The sequence below is a fragment of the Erpetoichthys calabaricus genome, chromosome 10 (genome assembly GCF_900747795.2).
Source record: "Erpetoichthys calabaricus chromosome 10, fErpCal1.3, whole genome shotgun sequence".
Classification (NCBI taxonomy): domain Eukaryota; kingdom Metazoa; phylum Chordata; class Cladistia; order Polypteriformes; family Polypteridae; genus Erpetoichthys; species Erpetoichthys calabaricus.
This window is the reverse complement of record NC_041403.2, coordinates 7012417-7028772: the sequence shown is the minus strand read 5'-3', so window position 1 is coordinate 7028772 and position 16356 is coordinate 7012417. Positions and strand designations below refer to the sequence as shown.

The 16356-nt window shown below is 46.3% G+C and overlaps 1 protein-coding gene across 1 annotated transcript in view; it reads right to left on the bottom strand.

Annotated features, from left to right (window-relative positions):
- The window catches only part of lurap1 (leucine rich adaptor protein 1), a 35993-nt gene extending 20130 nt beyond the window's left edge, over positions 1 to 15863 (bottom strand). The window contains exon 1 of the mRNA XM_028810803.2: positions 15317 to 15863. Within this exon, the coding sequence (XP_028666636.2) occupies positions 15317 to 15532 (216 nt within the window). The 5' untranslated portion in view covers positions 15533 to 15863. The remainder of the gene's footprint in view (positions 1 to 15316) is intronic.
- Positions 15864 to 16356: the final 493 nt, after the last annotated feature.

Genomic DNA, 16356 nt, shown 5'->3' with positions numbered 1-16356 from the left:
CACTCCCCACTCAATGGGAACGACATGCTGAAGTGCGTCCTGAAGCGCGATTGCCGCGACTGTGGAAGCTTGCTTGTCCATTGCCGGGCAGGGATATCACATATCACATATCACATGCATCGATATCTTTTCTGTTTGCTTTGGCTGAGAGACTCAGCACAGCTTTAAGCCGGCTTTTGCCCCAGCAACCGATAAACAGTCTTCCATACGGAGTTTGGACTTTGGCATGTCTTCTAGTTGGGGGAGGTCCCAAGAGAGTTTACAAACCTGACATTTTATTGAATGAGTGCCGCATTAATAGGAATGTTTCTGTTTGTTTACAATCGCGCAAGCGGATACACGTGACCGCATTCAGGTCGTAACGCAAGATGTTGGTCGTAAATCAAGTTGTTCGCATGTCAAGCCGGTCGTATATCAAGGGTCGACTGTATACAGTGGTGTGAAAAACTATTTGCCCCCTTCCTGATTTCTTATTCTTTTGCATGTTTGTCACACAAAATGTTTCTGATCATCAAACACATTTAACCATTAGTCAAATATAACACAAGGTAAACACAAAATGCAGTTTTTAAATGATGGTTTTTATTATTTAGGGAGAAAAAAAAATCCAAACCTACATGGCCCTGTGTGAAAAAGTAATTGCCCCCCTTGTTAAAAAATAACCTAACTGTGGTGTATCACACCTGAGTTCAATTTCCGTAGCCACCCCCAGGCCTGATTACTGCCACACCTGTTTCAATCAAGAAATCACTTAAATAGGAGCTGCCTGACACAGAGAAGTAGACCAAAAGCACCTCAAAAGCTAGACATCATGCCAAGATCCAAAGAAATTCAGGAACAAATGAGAACAGAAGTAATTGAGATCTATCAGTCTGGTAAAGGTTATAAAGCCATTTCTAAAGCTTTGGGACTCCAGCGAACCACAGTGAGAGCCATTATCCACAAATGGCAAAAACATGGAACAGTGGTGAAACCTTCCCAGGAGTGGCCGGCCGACCAAAATTACCCCAAGAGCGCAGAGACGACTCATCCGAGAGGTCACAAAAGACCCCAGGACAACGTCTAAAGAACTGCAGGCCTCACTTGCCTCAATTAAGGTCAGTGTTCACGACTCCACCATAAGAAAGAGACTGGGCAAAAACGGCCTGCATGGCAGATTTCCAAGACGCAAACCACTGTTAAGCAAAAAGAACATTAGGGCTCGTCTCAGTTTTGCTAAGAAACATCTCAATGATTGCCAAGACTTTTGGGAAAATACCTTGTGGACTGATGAGTCAAAAGTTGAACTTTTTGGAAGGCAAATGTCCCGTTACATCTGGCGTAAAAGGAACACAGCATTTCAGAAAAAGAACATCATACCAACAGTAAAATATGGTGGTGGTAGTGTGATGGTCTGGGGTTGTTTTGCTGCTTCAGGACCTGGAAGGCTTGCTGTGATAGATGGAACCATGAATTCTACTGTCTACCAAAAAATCCTGAAGGAGAATGTCCGGCCATCTGTTCGTCAACTCAAGCTGAAGCGATCTTGGGTACTGCAACAGGACAATGACCCAAAACACACCAGCAAATCCACCTCTGAATGGCTGAAGAAAAACAAAATGAAGACTTTGGAGTGGCCTAGTCAAAGTCCTGACCTGAATCCAATTGAGATGCTATGGCATGACCTTAAAAAGGCGGTTCATGCTAGAAAACCCTCAAATAAAGCTGAATTACAACAATTTTGCAAAGATGAGTGGGCCAAAATTCCTCCAGAGCGCTGTAAAAGACTCATTGCAAGTCATCGCAAACGCTTGATTGCAGTTATTGCTGCTAAGGGTGGCCCAACCAGTTATTAGGTTCAGGGGGCAATTACTTTTTCACACAGGGCCATGTAGGTTTGGATTTTTTTTTCTCCCTAAATAATAAAAACCACCATTTACAAACTGCATTTTGTGTTTACTTGTGTTATATTTGACTAATGGTTAAATGTGTTTGATGATCAGAAACATTTTGTGTGACAAACATGCAAAAGAATAAGAAATCAGGAAGGGGGCAAATAGTTTTTCACACCACTGTATATATAAATATAAAATTCTTTTCGCGTTTGAAACGGAAATTACATATGACCACATTATAATACAGGAACTAATCACTTCGTTTGTGGACACCATTTTTATATCGTCTTAACGAATTACTGTATTATTATTTGTAAGCATCCTTATCCATTACTTCACGCCACAGCAGTGCCACTCGCAATATGGCGGCGACGTTGACGTACGATGCTGCTGGTCATGAGGCGTCTAGTAATTCTGTCTATGCTGTTACCAGCCCTGCCTGCAATTATTTGGGAATGTGGGGAAAAAAAACGCAATGGCCGATGGGAAACCCACACAGACAACTCGGAGTGCGTTTGGACGCTGGACCTGTGAGAAGGCAGCGCTCAGCACTGCGGCACCGTGCCACCCCATATTACTCTTCTTATAGTCTGTACAGGAGACACGCGAGACGATTTATGAAATCAAATCTACGCACATTATCTCTAGTGTTTCAGCCACAGGTTCAGCTGTTGATGACTGCCCAAAGTGGCTAAGTATCGATTTCTCTGAAAGTTCTAACCCCGGGGTCCATGACACTGAAAGCGCTCACAGACTGGGGTGCCAGCCTCGCCATGTATCGATGACACGGCTGTCAGGTCTCCCCGCCTTGCAGTGACTCGGCGACGCCAGGGATGAAGTGACGAGAGAAGCCAGTGAACAGATGGCAGCCTGTTAATAATAACCACACACACACACACACACACACACACAACACCCCTGCCGCTTCTTCCGATCTCTCCAAAGAGCGCCGTCAGCCTCAGTGAGTCACTCCGCGCCCGATCCGCACACAATCTCAGACGAATCACGCGATCGTCCTTCACAACTTCACGCGCCCTAAAAAACACCAAAGCCGCCAAAGTCGTCGGGCTGCCCAGCTGCTAAACATTGACGTCACGCGCAGCCGCGAAACGCGACCAATCAGCACGCGCGTGGGAGAGAATCTGCAACAGAAGCAGTACGAGTAATGGTGGGCATGCTGCGCTAAGCGGTTTGCTCTAATGGACGACCATTAATCGACCGGGCATTGCCTGAAACAGATGGAAAGATTGCGTCCTAAGAGGGTGGGCACGTAAAAGTGTCCGACCTGAGTGACACTCGTATGTTGCCAGTTAACCCAAAACGGAACCACCACGGAGAACGGCGTGTGGTCTGAACCCTGGACACTTAAGTCAGCGACGGTGGAGTTAGAAAAGAAAGAAGACTCGTGCTGCTTTCCAGCGGAGCCCCACGTCCATGGAAAAGGAAGGCGACAGACCCGTGTGCGGACCCCAGAAACCCATGTTTGACTGTCACTTGCTCCTGACGACAACTGGGCCAAAGTAAATTACTCGCTGACACTCGACCGGCTTCTCAATTAGCGAGTCCAAATATACTGGCATGGACCAGGACAATAAGTCTATACTTAATAATAATTATTATTATTACATTTATATAGCACTATCCACACAGGGAGGAACCGGGAAGCGAACCCAAAATCTTCCACATTCTCAAATTCTGTGAATTTCCCATTGGGATTAATAAAGTATCTATCTATCTATCTATCTATCTATCTATCTATCTATCTATCTATCTATCTATCTATCTATCTATCTATCTATCTATCTATCTATCTACTGCAAAGCAGCAGCACTACCACCGTGCCACCTATACTTGGCACCCAAAACAGCGCCAGCCAGTGCTGCTCATTTATCAAGGCTATCCATTGTTGTACTGTATATCCATCTGGGGTCACAGGGCGGCTGGAGCCAACCCCAGCAAGCATCGGGCACAAGGCAGGAAAAATACCCAGGGGGTGCCAGTCCATCCCAGGGTGAACACACGCTGTTGTGTATTTGATTTATCATTGCCCTGTTCATCCTTTAATGTTTGTTTCTTGTTCCATCTGTTATCCATGCCAACATCACTAAAGTTTGTCCTGGCAGTACTGGGCACTTCAAGGTGGCTCACGAGTCTGCCTCACTTACACTTCACCCATTAGCTGCAGACACAAAGGGAATGAAAAAAAGACATAAAGGCAACACGGACACGGGGAGAACAAGCAAACTCAGCAAATAAAGGGACATGTGCGCTAAGCACTGCACCACCCTGCTGTCCAAACAATTTATTAAACGTAACACTTCAACTTTATTTTTAAGCAGCCATTGTCTCCCCTTTCAGACAAAGAGGACAGAGTGGCACCCAATGGCACCCCCAAAAAAAGACGCAAGGGTGCAAGCTGGCACCTGCCATTCACCCCACCGATACCCTGCGTAGGTACTCTAAGTGGTGTCAGCCATCACATTTAATGAACTACGCGTAAAACACTGCGGGAAAGGATTAAATGTGAAAAGGCGCTATAAGAAAATCTCAAGGTCACCCTCACCTCTGAGGGGTCACATCACAGAAATTAGGAGTACCATTCATACAGTAAGTCACCGTATCAAAGGCACTATATGCAACCACAAAGATAAATCTAGGCTACTGCCCTCCTGGGTGATCCTTCCGCACTGCAGACATAAGGAAACAATTTTGCGAAACTTGCACAGCAACTTAATGAATAAAACATCCTGAAAGAAAGGCACTCTATACAAAGACATAAGTCAACCTTTAGCACTGGCTAGTGGTGTGACCCTGAGTAAATCACAGCAATGACCAGCATTAGAAATACCAAGGCAGGACGTGCACTATGAAAAGGCGCTATATACAAACACATAGGTAAGCCTTTAGCATTAACTAACAGCAAGTCACCTCACCTGCTGCTGCTAAAAAGGGAGAAACAACACCTGTGAAGCACCAGAGAGAATAATACATTCCTAAGGAAAGGCGCTATATACAAACACACAAGTAAACCCTCAGTGCCGGATAGTGGTGAGACCCTCAGCAAATCTTTTCTTCGGCCAGCACTCATATAGAAATACAGGGAAAAAAATTAGGGAACGTATAAAAAAATACCATGACAAGAGGTGCACTGTGGAAAGGCGCTATATAAAACACATAGGTAAGCCTTTAGCATTAACTACCAGCAAGTCACCTCAACTGCTGCTGCTAAAAAGGGAGAAACAACACCTGTGAAGCACCACAAAGCATAATAAATTCCTAAGGAAAGGCGCTATATAGAAACACAAATGTACACTTTAGGCACCGGCTACTGGTCCTAAGCAAGTCACTTCACCTGCTACTGCTAGAAAGGCACAAATATTAAAAGAATTGTACACCACCTGTAAAGAATCTCAAAATGATCATCTCCTTAGAGTCCCAAAGATGAATTCCTACCACTGACCCCTGCTGACATCTCAAGAAAGTCACCAATCACCTACCAATGCTCCAAATTAAGAAACATAGAAAGAACTTTATTCTACTGTAAAGGTACCCTAGGAGTGTATGTACTATTGAAAGGCGCTATATACAAACACCAATGTAAATCTCTGGCTCCGACACCTACAATGGCTCTCTGATCAAGTCACTTCAATGGCCAGGGCTCTAAATCTGAAAATCACACCAAAGACTTTTATAACACTTGTAAAAGCACCATGGCAGGATGTGCACTATTGAAAGGCGCTATATACAGACACATGGGTAAGCCTTTAGCATTAACTACCAGCAAGTCACCTCACCTGCTGCTGCTAAAAAGGGAGAAACATGTAAAGAATTTCACAACACCTGTGAAGCACCAGAGAGAATAATACATTCCTAAGGAAAGGCGCTATATAGAAACACAAGGGTAAAAACTCCAGCACTGATACCTGGTATTCTAAAGATAGAAATGCAAAATACAATTTTCAACACCTATAAAGTACCTTATGATAATAATAATAATAATAATAATAATAATAATAATAATAATAATAATATCTAATAGATAGATAGATAGATAGATAGATAGATAGATAGATAGATAGATAGATAGATAGATAGATACTTCATTAATTCCAAGGGGAAATTCACATACTTGGGATTACTAAAGTAGATAGATAGATAGATAGATAGATAGATAGATAGATAGATAGATAGATAGATAGATAGATAGATAGATAGATACTTTATTAATCCCAAGGGGAAATTCACAATTCTAGCTATATATCACATAATCTATCTATTATATATTATTATTATAATTATTATAAGGTACCCTAACCCTAATGAAAGTGGCTATAAATAGTCACAAAGAGGAATTATTACCACAGACTCCTCATGTCATTCCAAGACATACCCAGCTAATGCCCCAAATGCAGAACTAAACTAAGAATTTTATAATACCCATAAAAGTACATGTTGGAAGGCGCTATATACCACCGCATAGGTGAACTTCTAGCATTAACTGCTAATGTGATCCCAAAGTCCCTTCACCTCTCAGCCCTCTAAATGCCAAGAAACAGAAAGAATTTTGCAACAACTGTGGAGCCCCTGGAATAATAATCTGTAGGAAGAGGCGCTATATAGAGTCACAGAGATGGATTCCTTCCCCGCACTGATGATGACATTCCAAGTAAGTCACTAATCACCTGCTATTGCTCCAAAAGGATGAAATGCAGAAAGGGTCTTATTCTACTGTGAAGGCACCACAGGAGCATGTATACCATTGAAAGGCGCTATATACAAATACAAAAGTAACGCAGAACACGCGCTTCACAGGTCCAATTCCCTTGTCTGTAGGTGTCAGTGCTGTGAGCTCTGGTGGATGTTAAAGTCACCGACTTAACTTAAAGGCAGAGACTAAACCCGTGCCCCTGTGATTTTCTATAACGCCTTTCAAACTGTGAATGTAAAATTCTAAGATGCTTAAAAATGAGTTTATTTCTTTCCACACAATGAGTAAAGCAAACCTGGGACTTTGCCGTTTTCTATAGCGCCTTTCACTTTTTATTATTATTAATATTTTATTGAATTGACTAAATGCAGTGGGTTGGCACCCTGCCCGGAATTGGTTGCTGCCTTGCGCCCTGTGTTGGTTGGGTTTGGCTCCAGCAGATCCCCATGGCCCTGTGTTCGGATTCAGCGGGTTGGAAAATGAATGGATGGATTGATTAAAGGCACGTAACATTCCAAACATTCAAGTCAAACTTAACCAAACTAAATTTTATATAGCGCCTTTTAAAGGTGAGTGCTGTCCTAAAGTACTACACAGTTGGAACTGCTCAGTTATTTCAGCAGTGTGAGGCATGGCAGGCAAGGGGACCTTCGTAGGGTCACACAGAGAGTGACGGGCAAGAAATCACCCTGTGGCCTTGCAATTTTATATAGTGCCTTTCAGAAGTGGACAAGATTCGAAATTGCTTATGAGGTACAGTTTATTTTTTACATAATGAGAGAGAGAGCTGGGAACTGAATATGGAACCTCGTGATTTGATATAACGCCTTTCAAAGGTGATAGAGTGGTTTACTAATAAAGCCAATGATTTTTACTTACAATGAGGGAGAGTCAAGCATTGGACCAGGGACTTTGTGATTTCATATAGCGCCTTTGCAATGCCAAACACCCTACGCTTACAGAGCTTCACAGGTCCAATCCACTCATTTGCAAGTTTCAGTGCCGTGAGCCCCGGTGGGCATTAAGGGCACAGCAGGAATCACTGAATCCGTGCCCTTGTAATTTTATATAGCGCCTTTTTAAAGGGTGAATACCTCAAAACTCTGGTGGTTGTTAAGGTCACAGATCGAGAGAAGATACTGAACACCAGAGTCCTTGTAATGTTATATAGCGCCTTTCAAATGGGAAACACAATTCTAAAGTATGTTACAATCCATCCATCCATTATCCATCCATCCATCCATTTTCCAACCCGCTGAATCCGAACACAGGGTCACGGGGATCTGCTGGAGCCAATCCCAGCCAACACAGGGCACAAGGCAGGAACCAATCCCGGGCAGGGTGCCAACCCACCGCAGGACCCATCCATTATCCAACCCGCTATATCCTAACTACAGGGTCACGGGGGTCTGCTGGAGCCAATCCAAGCCAACACATGGTGCAAGGCAGGAAACAAACCCCGGGCAGGGCGCCAACCCACTGCAGAGTATGTTACAAGTCCAGCTTAATTTTTGTTTTCATACAATAAATATGTGAACTGGGAACTGAATGTGGGACTCTGTGATTTCTTATAGCGCCTTTCAAATGGTGACCACAACTCTAAGGATCATTGCAGGTCCAGTGTGTTAAGGGCACAGACTGAGTCAGAGGCAGATACCGGACCTGTGTCATTGTAGTTTTATATAGCGCCTTTCAAAGGGTGACCATCCTACCTCTACAGAGCTTTCCAGCTCCAGGTTTGGATGTTTCTGTGCTATGAGCTCAGATGGCTGTTAAGGGCACAGAATGAGACTAAACCTGTGGCATTGTGATTGTATATAGCGCCTTTCAAATGGCAAATAGTATTCTAAGGAGCTTTACAAGTCCAGTCGACATGTTTGCAATATTCAGCGCCCGTCAGCGTTAAGGGCACAGACTGAGTCAGAGCTGAACCCGTGCCCTTCGGGTTTTATATAGCGCCTTTCAAAGGGCGATGCTCTACAGATTTGGCTCATTTGTTTCCATGCCATGAGTGAGAGTTTTGGGGTAGGTGTTGGGACCTGGAGCTCGTGTCCATTTATATAGCGCCTTTCAAACACAATTCTACTGACCATTACCTGTCAAATTAATTTGTTTGCAATGCTGTAAGCCCTGGTGGCTGTTAAGGGTGCAGATTTAGTAAGAAACAAATCTGAACCCATGCCCCTGTGATTTTATATAGCGCCTTTCTATAATGACCCCCATCCTGGTCACTTTACAGTAGTTTTAAATGCTGCAGTGACCCAGTGGGTAACAAGCTGCAAAGCCACACAGATGCCAAGGCAGCCTAGGAAGCCCCCGTACAGTCCACATCGGTCCAGCTCTGCTGTGTGTTTCCTAACGAGGGGCTACGCAGCTTAATGAAGGAATCGGCTCGTCGTCTGGGGGCAGGCAGGCCAGCCTGACTCACATCTGTGACTCACATCTGCGACACTGAGAGCTGTCATGTCAGCTCCTCTCACACAACTCACAGGGGCAAGAAAACAAAAATGAAGTCCAACTCATTACAAAGTGCTGGGCGGATGAAAAAGAACAAAAGAAAAAGAATTGTCCCCCCGGGAGTTGTGAAGAGACCACCATTCCAGGCCTTCTTGATTCCTCTGGGAATTGAGAAGGGCTGAGTTTGATTTATTGATTTATTTTTCTTTCCCCCCCTGGGTCTCCTGACACTTTCTGCAGCCTCCCACCCAAGTCTTCCAGAGTTTGCCATCTGCTCCTCTTCCAAGCCCGTCATCTTCTTCGAATCCTTTCTAGTTGGCTCTTCTGCACGTGATGTGTTCTCAGGGACGTCCATCCCACAAGCTCTCCAACTAGGCAGACCCTCTGTGGGAGATGGCCACGCTTTAGGTTGGTCACTGAGCTCAGGGGTCTTCCAACCTGCCCCACTTGACTCGTCTGATCCAAACCAGTGACCTCAAATGGTCCAGAAATGCCCTGCACCCCAGCCCCCCAAGTCACAGCAAAGTGTAAAGGTGTAAATATGGAGAGAGCGTTCCTGTGTGGGGTACTTTCAATGGTATTCTAACGCCAGCCATTTGGTTGTGTGGTCAGTCTGATCTTCACAACTTGAGTGGCTTAGCGTCCATTCACTGTCCGCTACTGCTAAGGTTCCATGGACTGTGCCCCAATTATATTTTCTAGATGTGTGACCCCAAAGGGTCCATCCACCGTCCACTAGTGATATCAAGGTTGGCCCCACAATTCTTTGAGGTCACGGATGTTCTGATCCAAAGTGCCCACGGAAGACTGTACTGGTCCTGCAAACTGATCTTCCACAAGTGTACAAGAACTAAGTTAGCCGATGATCTCAAAGGGTCTACCTCTGGATGTGATTGTGGAAGAGACCAATCCATAGTGGTGCCAAGTAAATGGACTGAATCATCACCGAATCCGTCAGCCATTACAGGGCTTGGGATTCGATTCGTAGAGGTACAGGGTGTTCTGATCCAAAACACTCACAGAATATTGTAATGGGTTATGCAGATCAATGTTCCAGAAGGTTCCATGGTCTGTGCCCCAATTACTAATTTCTAGACGTGTGACCCCAAAAGGGTCCATCCATTGCTCTCTACTGCTTTTAAGACTTCCCCACAATTCCTTGAGGTGATGGATGTTCTGATCCAAAGTGTCCACAGCACTGGTCCTCCAAACTGATGTTCCGCAAGTGTCCAGGCACTAAGTTAGCTGCTGATCTTAAAGGGTCCACCCCTGGATGTGATTGTGGAAGAGACCAACCCAAAGTGATACCAATTAGATGGGGGGAATCATCACTGAAATGGTGGAGTCTTCATCTGTCAGCCATTACAGGGCTTGTGCTTTGATTCGTAGAGGTAAAGGGTGTTCTGATACAAAGCACTCACAAACTATTGTAATGGGTCATCCAGTTCAATGTTTCAGAAGGTTCCATGGTCTGTGCCCCAACCCAATTACTATCTTCTAGATGTGTGACCCCAAAGGGTCCACCCACCGTCCACTAGTGATATAGCGAGGTTGGCCCCACAATTCCTTTAGGTGACGGATGTTCTGATCCAAAGTGTCCACAGCACTGGTCCTCCAAACTGATGTTCCACAAGTGTTCAGGCACTAAGTTTGCTGCTGATCTCAAAGGGTCCACCCCTGGATGTGATTGTGGAAGAGACCAATCCATAGTGGTGCCAAGTAAATGGACTGAATCATCACTGAATCCGTCAGCCATTACAGGGCTTGGGCTTCGATTTGTAGAGGTACAGGGTGTTCTGATCCAAAACACTCACAGAATATTGTAATGGGTTATCCAGATCAATGTTCCAGAAGGTTCCATGGTCTGTGCCCCAATTACTAATTTCTAGACGTGTGACCTAAAAAAGGGTCCATCCACAGCTCTCTACTGCTTTTAAGACTTCCCCACAATTCCTTGAGGTGATGGATGTTCTGATCCAAAGTGTCAACAGCACTGGTTATCCAAATTGATGTTCCACAAGTGTCTGTGCACTCTACTCCAATTACTAAGTTAACTGCTGATCCCAAAGGGTCCACCCCTGGATATGACTGTGGAAGAGACCAGTCTGCAATGCCATAGCAGTACCAAGTAAATGGGCTGAATCATCACTGAAATGGTGGAGACTTCTTCTGTAAGCCATTACAAGACTTGGCTTTGATTTGCAAAGGTAAGGGCAGTTCTGATTCAAAGCACTCACTGCATATTGCAATGGGTCACCTAAATTAATGTTCCAGAAGTTCCATTGACTGTGCCCCAATTATTACCTTCTTGATGTCCATCCCCTGGATAGGACTGTGGAAGAGTCCAGTCCACAAAGCCATAGCGATGTCAGGCACCGTAGATGGGCTGAATCAACACTGAAATGGTGGAGGTTTGGGTTGTCTTCTGATCCTCCAAGTATATGAGCTCAGTGCAGACTCACTTAAACATCCATCACAGGGCTGGGCCTCAATTCAAAGAGGTAAGAGCTGTTCTGATCCAAAGCACTCACGACATACTGTACTGGGTCATCTAAATCAATGTTCCAGAAGGTTCCATGGACTGTGGTCTAATTAACAACTTCTAGATGTGTGATACCGAAGGTTCCATCTATCATACACTATTTCTTTCTAGGCTGCCCCACAGTTCCTTGAGGTGACGGATGTTCCGACCCAAACAGTTCATGGCAGACTGTGCTGGTCATCCATATCAATGTTCCATGAGTGTCTATGTTCTAAGTTAACTGCTGATCCCAAAGGGTCCACCCCTGGATATGATTGTGGAAGAGACCAGTCCAAGAAGCCGTAGCGGTGCCAAGCAGATGGGCCGAATCATCACTGAAATGGTGGGAGTCTTCATCTGCCTCGATTCATAGAGTTAAGGGCTGTTCTGATCCAAAGCACTCACTGCATATTGTAATGGGTCACCTAAATCAATGTTCCAGAAGGTTCCATGGACTGTGCCCCAATTATTAACTTCTAGATATCCATCCCCTGGATATGACTGTGGAAGACACCAGTCCATGAAGCCGTAGAGGTGCCGAATTATCAGATGGGCTGAATCATCACTGAAATGGTGGAGTCTTCATCCACCGTCCGTTACAGGGCTTGGGCCTCAATTCATAGAGGAAAGGGCTGTTCTGATCCAAAACACTCAATACATATTGTAATGGGTCACCTAAAATCAATGTTCTAGAAGGTTCCATGGACTGTGCCCCAATTCTTACCTTCTTGATATCCATCCCCTGGATATGACTGTGGAAGAGGCCAGTCCATGAAGCAGTGCCAGGTAGATGGGGTGAATCGTCACTGAAATGGTGGAGGTTTGGGTTGTCTTCTGATCCTCCGAGTACTTGAGCTCAGTGCAGACTCACTTACATGTCCATTACAGGGCTGGGCCTCAATTCAAAGAGGTAAGGGCTGTTCTGATCCAATGCACACACAGCATACTGCACTGGGTCATCTACTTCAATGTTCTAGAAGGCTCCATGGACTGTGCCCCAATTATTAATTTCTAGATATCCATCCCCTGGATATGACTGTGGAAGAGACCAGTCCATGAAGCCGTAGCGGTGCTATGTAGAGGTGCTGAATCATCAGATGGGCTGAATCATCACTGAAATGGTGGAGTCTTCATCCACTGTCCATTACAGGGCTTGGGCCTCGATTCATAGAGGTAAGGGCTGTTCTGATCCAAATCACTCATTGCATATTGTAATGGGTCACCTAAAATCAATGTTCTAGAAGGTTCCATGGACTGTGCCCCAATTCTTACCTTCTTGATATCCATCCCCTGGATATGACTGTGGAAGAGGCCAGTCCATGAAGCAGTGCCAGGTAGATGGGCTGAATCGTCACTGAAATGGTGGAGGTTTGGGTTGTCTTCTGATCCTCCGAGTACTTGAGCTCAGTGCAGACTCACTCACATGTCCATCACAGGGCTGGGCCTCAATTCAAAGAGGTAAGAGCCATTCTGATCCAACGCACACACAGCATACTGCACTGGATCATCTACTTCAATGTTCTAGAAGGCTCCATGGACTGTGGTCTAATTATTAACTTCTAGATGTGCGATACCGAAGGGTCCATCCATCATATACTATTTCTTTCTAGGCTGCCCCACGGTTCATTGAGGTGACGGATGTTCTGACCCAAAATGTTCACGGCAGACTGTGCTGGTCCTCCAAATTGATGTTCCACGAGTGTCTATGTACTAAGTTAACGGCTGGTCCTAGCTGGTCCATCCTCTGCTCTTTATTTCTGTTAAGGCTTCCCACAATTCTTTGAGGTGACAGATGTTCTGATCCAAAGACTCCACAGCACTAGTCATCCAAATCGATGTTCCACAAGTGTCCAGTCCCTCTGTACCAATTACTAAGTGAGTTGTTAATCCCAAAGGGTCCACTACTGCCATTCAGGCCGGCCCCACAATTCCTTGAGTTAAAGGGCTGGTCTGACTCGGCGCACTCGCGTCACTACCGCAGTGGCCAAGCGTCCATCCGCTTTGTCTCATTCACTAACTGAAGAGCTCTCCTGGTCCGCAGCGTTCACTTCCAAATGAGACGATCCCAACGGGTTCATCCACTGCACACGACTGCGGAAGAGACTTTTGAATGTTTCTCTTTTTACACCCTGGCGTGCACTGCATCAATGCTGGCGGCAAGCAAAGTGCTGGTAGGAAACGCAGCCTCCTGGAAATGAAAAATCCATTCGCAAGTGAAAACGTTCTCCTTCTCCCATTGCCGTCGTTTTCCAAGTCCATAATCGCTTAAGAACAGATTGAAAAACACTTCTAAATTATGCAAAGCCATCACAGTGCTGGGCTGTGCAGAGAGGCTGCCGTCACGTGCCAAATGGCAGAGGCACTGACTGATGACAGCAAATGTTCCTATTGATCCCCCCCCCCCCCATCTAATCCCAAGAATGTTTAATTAAAGGAGGGGGGAGGGACAACAGATTGAAACTACGAATGGGAATTCCCCAGGGGGTCCCCAGGGCTGGAAAAGGCAGACCTCATCCCAGCAGGGTCAAAATGCCAGCTCACCTGTACCAAGAAGGTCACCTGAACACACACAAGTAGGTACGTGCAGTATTTTAAAAGAAATCGGATTCTGCTTGGGCCTGAAAGCCATCAGACAAACTGGGATCATCTGATGCCCACCCGCCTTGTTGGCGAGTGCTCTTTGGGGTGCCTACTAGAACTTGCCCTGTGGTTTATCAAACTCAAGGATGGCACCTCACCTCACTACATAATAAGGCTAACCAGATCTTCATAGACACAACCTACTAATCAATCAAGTGTGGTTCAATAGCTATTTTAGACACATGGGGGGGGGGGGGGGCTTTAAAGGTTTGTGCATATTGCGAGAGAGATGATGGGCGCATGCGCTGATACAGCGCGGTGCCGCACCAACCACACGACGAACCACCCGGATTAGGACCCGAGTGCAGCCGTCCAGCGGGCGACCCATTGGTACAGTGGGGAGTTGTTTTTTTACGGTGACTGGAGTGCCAATCCTGCCACCAACCGCCAAGTTTTCCCTGCAAGTTGGAGGACCTGGATGCAGATTAACGTCACACGTCATAATCGCAGGACGATGCAATTGCAGGTTAAGACATATACATGATTGGACACAGGGGGTCCCCACTTTAGTTTCTTGCGTGTTAATTGGAATGACCTGTCTGTTTAAATCGGGACATTTTCTTAAACTCCAGTTTAAAAAAAAAGAAAACGGGACGCAATGCAGAAAAATGAAAGAAAGAAACGGGACGTCCGCTCATCCTAATTATAACGCGCTCGAGTGCCATTGCCCGTTACTCGGCGTTCGTGACGTTACAAGCGCCCCCTACTGTTTGCCGAAACCGCGCTCGCCTTCATCATCTTGTTTGCTCTAAAAACCGACTCTCGGTGCTTCTAGTTGCGCTGTACAAAATAAAGGTTGATTGATTAGCTGATTAGGATGAGACGTTCGTAATGGCTTACTGAAGGATTTGGGTCACCGGCGTCAGAGGCTTTAAGGCAGTTCAGTTTATGCCAGAGTGGCATTTCATGGAGAGCCCACATTTCACCCACGTCCACCACTAGAGGAGTTCAGAGCTCGAACGCGAAGTTCACCCCACATTCATCTTTCCCCAAGACTGGCACGTGTCACATGACCCTCTCGGTGCAATCGCCCAATACCTGCGCCTCAGCCAACTTCATCAAAGGTCAGGGGCACTGCCCATCACCGTCTGTCTACAGCTTAAGAATGACTCTTACCATCTCTAGCCTGAGATCTCGAATCTTCTCCGCCAGTCCCTTTTTCGCCACCAAGGAATCTGCGTCGCGGCACTCGCCGGTCTCCAGTGCGCTGCCGCCGGAGTGCGGAGCCGAGTCCTCCCGTAGCCATCGCAACAAGCCTTCGGGCGTCTTCCTGCCGACTTTGCTCTCGAGGTCCCTGAGGTCCGGGAGAGGCTCACAGGTCGACTCCTCCATCGCCACTCGCTCTCCTCCCGGTCTGTCCGATGCACCTGATCCGCTGCGCAGACCGTGAACCCCAAAAGTCTAAGCGGCGAAGAAGGGGAAGACAAGCCGGCAAGTCTTCGGAGCGTGACGCCGTCTGCCAGCTGACCCCTCTCCGCTCTACATCGACGTGCCACTAAAATTAAGCTGTGACCTTCTCACCTGACCGCGATAGCCTGCATCATCGCCTGCCCGGGACAAGCCAGCTTCTCCGAGCGCAGTCACCTGCTTGAACGAAGGAGCGAGTGGGCTGAGACGCCACCGCCGCCAGAGCAGCAGCAGCAACTTACACGCGACTGCGCATTTGCGCAGCTGCCGTACCGTAATCCGCCTATGCCCTGTGCAGCAGCAGTACCGTAACACGCCTATACAATGCGCAATCTTCTTCTTTTCTCATTGCTAGGGAAGATATTAAGCCCATGTCCGGTCGGGACGCCTGTCCATTTATTTGGGGCTTCTCCATCAGTTCCGGTTGGGGGGGGGTCCATCCATCCATTGTGCCACCCACAATTGGAAACATTTCTTGAAGATATGGTGGTGACGTTCACTTTGAAAAATGCTATAAAAACTGGGCTTTTGGAAGATGTCCACCTTAAAAGATCCATCCTTCATCCTTTTCCAACCCGCTGAATCCGAACACAGGGTCACGGGGGTCTGCTGGAGCCAATCCCAGCCAACACAGGGCACAAGGCAGGGAACCAATCCTGGGCAGGGTGCCAACCCACCACAGGACACACACAAACACACCAAGGACACACCACCTAACCTGCATGTCTTTGGACTGTGGGAGGAAACCG